Source organism: Hylaeus volcanicus, chromosome 4, assembly GCF_026283585.1.
Source record: "Hylaeus volcanicus isolate JK05 chromosome 4, UHH_iyHylVolc1.0_haploid, whole genome shotgun sequence".
NCBI classification, from domain to species: Eukaryota; Metazoa; Arthropoda; class Insecta; order Hymenoptera; family Colletidae; genus Hylaeus; species Hylaeus volcanicus.
The window spans coordinates 2006346-2015640 of NC_071979.1; the positions used below are offsets into that span (position 1 = coordinate 2006346).

The window sequence follows — 9295 nt, forward strand, 5'->3', positions numbered from 1 at the left end:
TCATCCTGGAGAAAGGAACATTCGTTTGAAAAATGATATTTCCAGCTACAGTGGCGCCATCTGTGATTTTGAGAAAGTTTGATTTACATTACCTTATTCTTTATTGAAAATCGAGAAACTTTTGTTGTGAAACATTTTTTTCTATCTTTATTTGTTTTTGAGTTATAGCCAAATTATCAATATGTGAATCACTGGTAGAGAATTAACGATTATGTTGTAACTCGGAAACAGGTTGATATAGAAAAAAATAGTTCAAGCAAAAGTTGTTTAGATTTTTTTTAAAAAATAACATGACGTACGCTAAATCCCTGCAAAAGTATAAATGCCGGCGCTGCATTTAGGAAAATCACGTTTATAATTGTCACGTTATGTACACCGTAATAATTCTTGCTAAAAATTCACGGGCATTATTATTAGGTTGTCCCAAAAGTTTCTATCGTTTTATTAGTAAGTAATACATACCTATGTTTTGAATATTATATTTATGAAGTCCCAACTAAAATTTGAAAAATTTGGATTGGGTCTGAATTGGGTAAACGGATGTCGATTATCTAAACAAGAAATTGCGTATCTCTAGGTGAAGAATTTTTAATAGATATAAAAGTATCAAATGAGTTTATTTTTTAGTCTTTTTTTACGTCCAAATTTAAAAGAAGTTCCTTAATTTTCAAAACTTCCTAGCTCATTTAATAATGAACATTTTCGATTGAAACTTTTTTTCTTTGTAGATCTCACGAAACCTTACAAAAAACGTGTAGGAAGTTTTTTTCTAAAGAGAAATCCAAATTGTTTAAAAATGAAAGAATGATTTTTTTAAGAATTTGCAAAGGGTTACACGTCGATTTTGGTCGAAAGCTTCGAATAACATTCGTTTCTGAAAAAAAATATACTTAAAACAATTTTATATTTTATATGTACATCGAAATGTACAACTTTTGTCCGAAATGTTTCTTTAAAGTGTCACTTGTTTTTTAAAACCATTTCCTCCTCTCATTGAAGAATTTTTTTCTTTAAAATAACAAAAGTTATTCCTATACGTTAATTAACAAAATATGCTTCATTTTAACCGAGAAAGTGGAAAATAATTTTGCATCGGCAACTACAGATTTTGAAATCTGCCGAAATCGGTAAACACAAGCCTTACAAGTTCTTTGAAACATCATTCTTTCATTTTTTTTAAATTAGGTTTCCACTTTAGAGAAAAACTTTCTATATGTTGTTTGTAGCATCCCACGAGACCCACAACAAAAAAAAGTTTCAAACCAAAATGTTCATTATTAAGAGAGCTACGAATTTTTTAAGATTTTTTTTGGGTACCATTTTATATATTTTTCCTCCCAAAAATATTAAAAAGTAGAATCTTCGACGGTTTTATATATTTTTTTATAAATTCTTCATCTAACGATACGCAATTCCACGTTTTCATAATTGAAATCCGTTTGTTCAATCAAGAGTTACGATTTTGAAAAATTTTAATAGAGAATTCTGACCGAAACATACATTGCACGGTAATTCGAATTTGATAACAGAAGGAAATTGGTTGGACGGAAGTTGAACAGTATACAAATGTCCGCAAAATTGCAATTACTATGTATTTTTATGCAGCGAGTGGTGTAAAGATTTATGGTGGAGAAAATATTATTAACCCTTTGCACTCGAGGCTTTTTTTCTGGTATCTATCAGCAACTCGAGGTGCTTCCTTAAAATTCTATTCCCACGAATGCTGAGCTTAGATTGAACTAATTTGAGATTTAAAAGTCAATTCACCTTTACCACATCGATGATAGTTGTATTGACACTTCGCGTTCCAAAATAATTAAAGCTAAAACAAGCATTATTGCTGGTTGATTTACTGCGTCAAACCTAATGATGACCGAGAGTCACCTTTCGAGTGCAAAGGATTAAAAATAAATTTTATTTATTTATTTTTTACTATGATTTTATAGAACGTTAAAAACTGTAAAATTTACTGTTCAAAATCTGTTCGATACCTCTTACGGTTTCAGAGATATTAACACATTAAGGACCGCACATTTAGAGACTGCATGTAGAAAACACGAGACACTCGTGAGCGGTCCTGAATGTGTTAACAAAAATATGAATAACCAGAATTACAAGAAGTGTTCCCACTTGAAAATGACTTTTTTCTTCAAAATGAAAGTAGCAGCGATGGAACTGCGATGATTGTTTTTACAAACTTCACTTCCGTAAAAACTCAAATTCACCGAACTTCCCTTATGGACAACTCTTGAAAGAAACTTTTGGGATAGCCTAATATACAGGGTGTACAAAAATGTTGGAGGTCCTTGAAAAAGGTGGTTCAGGAGGTGATTTGGAACAACTTTTTCCTTAGCGAAAATGTTGTCCGAGGCTTCGTTGAGGAGATATTGACAGAAAATACTGACAAATCAGAGCACGGCCGTCTAGCGCGTAGGCTATGCTACTGCGGCTGTCTAGAGCGTAGGCTATGCTACTGTGGCCGCTGAACGCGCAGTCTATGCTACTGCGGCCGCTGAGCGCGTAGCCTATGCTACTGCGGCTATCTAGCGCGTACCCTATGCTACCGCGACTGTCTAGAGCGTAGGCTATGCTACTGCGGCTATCTAGCGCGTAGCTTATGCTACTACGGCCGCTGAGCGCGTACTCTACGCTCCCACAATCGCTCCATCATCATACTTGCGCTCTCACTAGTCGGCGTTTTCCGTCAACATCTCCTTAACGAAGCCTCTGACAACATTTTCGCTAAGGAAAAACTTATTTCAAATCACCTCCCGAAGCACCCCATTCAAGGACCTCCAACATTTTTGGTACACCCTGTACGATAAACCAAAACTGACAAAAATTCTTCTCAATTTTCCCAAAATAACCACTGAGAAAATACCAAAAAAATCTCGCCAAAAACTGTACATACATCCAAATAGTCTCACCAAAAGAAAAGTCACCTGGCACCAGTCGGATGGTGTTCCGCCAGCAACGAATGATTCGATTCGACGTCACGATCGTTCACTCCGATCCCGCACCGTCGGACCACGAGCACTTACGCGCGCAAGTTACGAATCCCCGTTCGCGTATTCTTATCCACAGACAGCAGATACGTGCACTGTTCTTGGGAAAGATTCAAGTCGCGGTCTCGTAAGGTACCTTGGTCGCGGAGAGACCGAAGGAGAAGCCACCGGCGTAGAGCGGTCGGGGCGCAAGAAGATGGCTTCTTTTGCCATCCTCCAGGTTCCTGGTCATCTGCTCGTCGTCGGGAGCGATGATGTTCTCGATGGTGAAGGGTTTCTTCTTCTTCTTCTGTTCCGGTTGGACGTTCGTCTGACTGGAGATCCCAGCCTCCAGGCCGACGGAGGAGCCGATCTTTCCGTCCACTACCTCAACGCTGGAGCCTCTGCCGACGCTTAGAAACGGTCCGGACTCGGTCTTGTCCGCGATGCCGGTCTCCGTCGCTCCCGGACAAATCTGCCTGCCCTCGGGTATCTCCGTCTGGAAGTAGGACAGCTGGGAAACGTACGGCGAGACCTGGAATCCCGGGAAACTCCAGTTGCCCGCTTGAAGAAGGTTGCTCTCATAGCCGCGGAGGATGTCGTCGGTTCCAGCCAGTCTCTGTCTGACCTCCGGCGATAGGAGGTAGTAGCTGGAGCCGGCTTCCGGCCCGGGGAACCCTGGTGACGCGTTGCCGCCGGAAGTCATGGTCAAACGGCGCTCCTGGAGCTCCCAGCGGAGCAGGTCATCGCGAAGACGATGGAGATTCGCTACGGTCAGGCTGCTCGTCTGGACGCTCGGGTTTATCGACAAAACAGGGGAGGATTCCGAGTGGGGTGGCGGCATCGCCGACGCCAGCGCTTGGAGTTCGGATTTTAGCAGTTCTTTGTCGGGCTTGTGGAGCTTGAAACGCTTTCGACGACGCAGGAGGGAACCGTTCTCGAACATCGAGAGGGCCGCTGGATGCAACGCCCAGTAGGCACCTTTCCCGGGACGGTGCGGTCCGCGTGGTACCTGAAACCAGGAATTTTATGGCTGATTTGTGTGTGTGTGTGTGTTTTTTTTCATAGTTTAGTAAAAGTGCATCGTTCGCGAAGTGTATAATTATACTGTCCAACAAATTTAAACTTTTTTTTAAATTCCGCGATATCCACTAGATGATTCTTATACGGTTCCTCGTCCTAAATACAAATCTGAAAGTGAAATTGCTCCATCACCCTTAGTTTTCGAGAAATTCGAGATTTTGTAAATACGATCGATTAAGAGAGAAAACATAGTACTACTTGAAAACTACGAACGCTAGAAAGTTCTATTTAGTCTTAAAAGATAGAGGAGTGTTTCCTGAATATGAAGACATATTCCTTTAGAATTATCTGCTCTTTTGAATGCCTGTAAATGAACACCGAAGTTCAAAAAGTTGCCGACGCGAGTACTTTTCACGAAATACTTTTGTATTTTAATGAAAAGTTATTCGTCTAGGTCGAATTTACTATGCATTATAGGTTTCTGCATACATTTCTGAAGAGAAAACCACCTGCGGAAAATGTTGGAACGTTTTCTAGTTCGGACAGATCCAGAAAATATTAATTTAGAACGCACGAATTCGGTTTGCCGGCGCGCAGGCTTCGCTCGCTTTACATCGATGAATCAGGGCCGTCGTCATGCGTTCTGCACAATCGTCGCCACGCGCTTTAATAATAACCATCAAATTCTCGTAACTTCGTTAAAATTCACCCCACATTGACGAATATAAAACCATTTTAAAGCTTAATGTTTCTACTTTTCGATACTTAATCTTTTTTTATTTAAGTTAGTGTTTGGGGGTAAACTCTGCTCTAAAGAGAAATTTGTTAGGTAGCAGTTTTCGTTAAAAATTAACAACAAAATATACGATTATAGATTGAATTAATTGTTAAATAATTCAATTTAGATTTAAATAAAGTTTACTCAATATCAAATTAACAAAAGTCGAATAATTGAAGATAGGAAAACGGGAAATTAATGATTAAAATTTAAACAGTGGAAAATTGTCTCCGTTTTGTTGAGTTGCAGTATAAATGAAATATTAAAAATGAAGAATTACGTATCTGAAACATCTAAATGTAATACAAAAACCGATAGCCCGTGGCACCGATTAGGCGAATCCCGCAGCGACGGCCCTGACTGACCGAAACATAGCGAGCAATGGCTGTGCAGCGGCAAAACACCGTTCATGCGTTTGGAGTTGACGTTTTGTCAAACCGTATGGATTAGAAACCGTTCCAATATTTGCCGCGGGTGGTTTTCTCTTCAGAAATGTTTGCAGAATCCGATAACGTAGTGTAAATTCGACCTAGGTGAATAACTTTTCATTAAAATACAAAAGTATTTCGTGAAAAATTCACGCATCATCACCTTTTTGAACTTCGGTGTTCATTTATAGGCATTCAAAAGAGCAGATAATTCTAAAGGAATGTGTCTTCATATTCAGAAAACACTCCTCTATCTTTTAAGACTAAATAGGATTTCTAGCATTCGTAGTTTTCAAGTAGTACTACGTTTTCTCTCAAAATCGACTGTTTTTACAAAAACTCGTATTTTTCGAAAACTAAGGGTGTTGGAGCAATTTCACTTTTAGATTTGTATTTAGGACGAGGAACCCTATAAGAATCACCTAATGGATATCGCGAAAAAAAATCGTGTTGGACAGTGTTATCGGCTTTTAAGGGTACGCAGGAGCCAGAGCCAAACTTCGAGTTAACTTCAGCGACAGTAGGAAAGTAGGAAACTCCGGGACAAGCACAGAGAGGGCGATACAACAATTTCAGGAGAGACGAGGACAGGGCGATTAGGCTAGCATGATTTGTTTTCCAGGATATTGAAGCAAAGAAGCAATCTTTTCTAATAATTCTGGTTTTAATATATTCGTTACACTTTGGCGGATGCGACTCCAAGGCCTGATTTTCCAATTTCGGCCTTAAAACTTTATAAACAATAAAAGTACGTTTGCTATCTTCATTTTATTGTTTATAATGTTTAAAGGGGTCTGGCCACCCTGAGCGCTCGCCAGATAGGTACTATTCTTAAAAAATTCACAAAAGCGAAAGTATAGAAACAAATATTTTTATGTTTTGACACATACTAAAAAGAACGGTTTAATGAACACATGAAAAATTTTTTGAGATAACAAACAAAAAAATGGCGGCGGTTAGAAAATTTTTGTGTAGGCCTTTGGCACGAAACGCGCGTGGGCTGTCCCATCATTATATTCTTTAGGTTGCATGTGAAAAAGAAAAAAAAATATTAGATTGTTTCTGGAGTTAGTTGCAAGAGAGTAGCAATTGGATTTTGTTTTACCATTAAGAAAATGATGGTGATCCGAAGAAATTTTTTTTTATTTTTCACCGAAATTTCACGAGAAAAATCGTCAACAAAAAAAAAACTAATCAAGTAATCGCAAAAATCCATTGCTACTCTTTAGATAAAGTATCTAAAAGTAGTGTGTACAAATTTCAGAGCAATCGGACCGATAGTTTACGAGATTTACGTTGCACCATTTCGAAAAATGTAGTTTCGAGATAATCCCAAGTGAAACATATATCTGTCAAAGGATTTTGTTGTGAACTCGGATAATACTAGTTTACAAAATAAAAAGGAAAAGTGTCAATGCCACGATTATTTTCTTATGTATTTTGGCCTGGTAAACTGGAAAATTGTAATGAAAAATTGTTCTATGGATAAGGTTTTTTTATATGAATTTTTGAATTTTTTTTCGATGTTTTCTGAGATACCTTTACATTTTAGGCTATATCTCGAGTTACAACCGTCCGATTGGATCGCGCGAGATGCCATATTAAAGATAATCGAGTTTCCAACAATTGATCCTTACATTGTTTTCCAATCGGTTCAATAGTTTAAGTGTTACGAGCCAATATATATGTGAAACATTGATTTTTTCGGCTAAAATAGAACACAAAAATTTCTTCCATCGCCATGTAAAAATAGTTTGATATTGATGAAATCGATGAAACCCCTTAAATTTTGCTGTTTCATAGGTTTTCGCGATGATAACATTTGCAAAAATTTATGGACTTTTTAAATGTTTATAACAATTGTTACTGCAAAATTCCTATTATATGATGTAACTCTGTGAGGAATTGACTGATCGAGATGAAACTTTCCACATTTAATGACAGCTGATTTCATGATGTTCCCATTTGAAAGTTTTATAAATTTCTTAATGTTTCTAACAATTTTTACTGCAAAATTCCTATTTTTTTATGTAACTTGGCACGAACTTAACTGACCGCGATGAGACATTCCACATATAATGACAGATGGTTTCACGACGTTACCATTTGAAAGTTTAGTAAATTTCTTAATGTTTCTAACAATTTTTACTCCAAAATTCCTGTTCCTTGATGTAACTCTGCGAGGAATTAACTGATTGCAATGAAACATTCCACATATAATGAAAGTTTTACAAATTTCTTAATGTTTTTAACAATTGTTGCTTGTTTTGCAATCGACATGGCTTTTCTTTCTTTTCTCCTCTTATCAACTCTGTCTCCGTCCGCCGTTTTGTTCTCCGGACATGCGCAATGTGCCCCTCATTCAAAATGAGTTTTATAAGAAATGCGATCGTATTTCTTTTACATGAATTTGCCTAAACATTCACAATTCTACTAATTGCTATTCTTTTGTGTTACATTTAGTTGTTTTCAATAAGAATTGTTCACCAATCGAGTACATAACATGATCGTAAAACGGAAGATGAATCAAGTGCGAAACCATAAAACGGAGATTCTTTGATTAGCGTTACAGAGCGCCGTCGCGCCTCTCACTCTCTGTTCTAGTTCTTGGCCATCTGTTTTGCACCTGCCACGACCTGAATCGGCGAGCAACTCGATCACCTCGTTGAAGCGTCACGGAGATGCCTTATTTTTCAAAAACTGTTTGTTAAATATAGTTTTCTCCTGGTTTTCCAATCTTGCATTGTACTTTGAAGAAGTTGAACTCGACAATGTGAAAGACCGATACTTTAGATTTTATTTATGGCGTGCGAAACTGTCGAAGGTATACAAAAAATATTCGTAATGAATGTAGATTTTTATTTATCAACTAATATTCTATCAACTAATGATAGAAGTTCAAAATATAAAATCGTAAAGAAAATCGAAGGATGCACACAGTTTTAAAAACACTATTGAATACTTAAAATTCAAAAATCTCGATTAAGAAACACTTTAAATATTTGTTTGTATTTTTTTCTGTAAAGCTCATCTAAAAATAAAATTTGTAATATTATTATTAATATATTTTTATAATATTCTTAATATTTCCTTCTGCATAAATATAACCTTTGATTTTGTTTAGCATTGTACGTCATCACTAGACTGTGGATTTTCTAGATTTATTTATACTAATATAAAAAGTACACAAAAAATATTCGTATTGTCTGTAAAATACATTCTATCAACTAATATAATATTATTAAAATTATCTTTTGCATAAATATACCCTTTGATTCTATTTAGCATTGTACGTCATCACTAGACTGTGGATTTTCTAGATTTATTCATACTAATATAGAAAGTATACAAAAAATATTCGTAGTGTATGTAGAATACATTCTATCAACTAATATAATATTATTAATATTTTCTTTTGCGTAAATATACCGTTTAGTATGATTAGAATTGTACATCATCGCTAGACTAGATTTTGTACATTTATCTATAATAATATAGAAAGTGTAGAAAAAATATTTCTAATGCAGGTAGAATATATTCTAACGACTATTATAATATCAATAATATTCGGTTTATCTTTTTGTTATGTTTAGCATATTTGCTTGTATCACAAATTTATAAAATCGACAGTTTAATGATCGCATAGTTAGTGGTAATTATCTTACTTTGTGATAAACGTGACGATCATCTTACTTCTGAAATTATTCCACATCGTTATATTTCTTCTTTTTTATTTTTTTATCTTTGATTAATTCTTTCTTATATTCTTAATATATATTAAGAGGACCAGAAAGTAACGTCGGTTCTTTTACATTAAATTCTAAGAAATAAATTCATAACAAGTTTTTATTTTTAATCAATTATGTTCGCACTCTTTACCAACAACCTTTTCCTATTTAGAGTGCAAATTTTCAGACTCAGATCGATAAAAATCAATTGGTACACAATGACCTGATAAATGATAAACAAGTATTGACATCTGCAGAAACGACATTACTTTCTGGTCCCCCTAATATATAATTCATAAAAATATTACATAATATTTTTATATATATTTTTAAATATTACATAATATTTTTATA

The 9295-nt window shown here is 35.8% G+C and overlaps 1 protein-coding gene across 1 annotated transcript in view; it reads right to left on the reverse strand.

Moving 5' to 3' along the window:
- Positions 1–3117: 3117 nt before the first annotated feature.
- Positions 3118–9295, reverse strand: part of LOC128874808 (hepatocyte nuclear factor 3-beta-like) — a 29865-nt gene continuing 23687 nt past the window's right edge. Inside the window, exon 3 of the mRNA XM_054119883.1 lies at positions 3118–3996. Within this exon, the coding sequence (XP_053975858.1) occupies positions 3118–3996 (879 nt within the window). The remainder of the gene's footprint in view (positions 3997–9295) is intronic.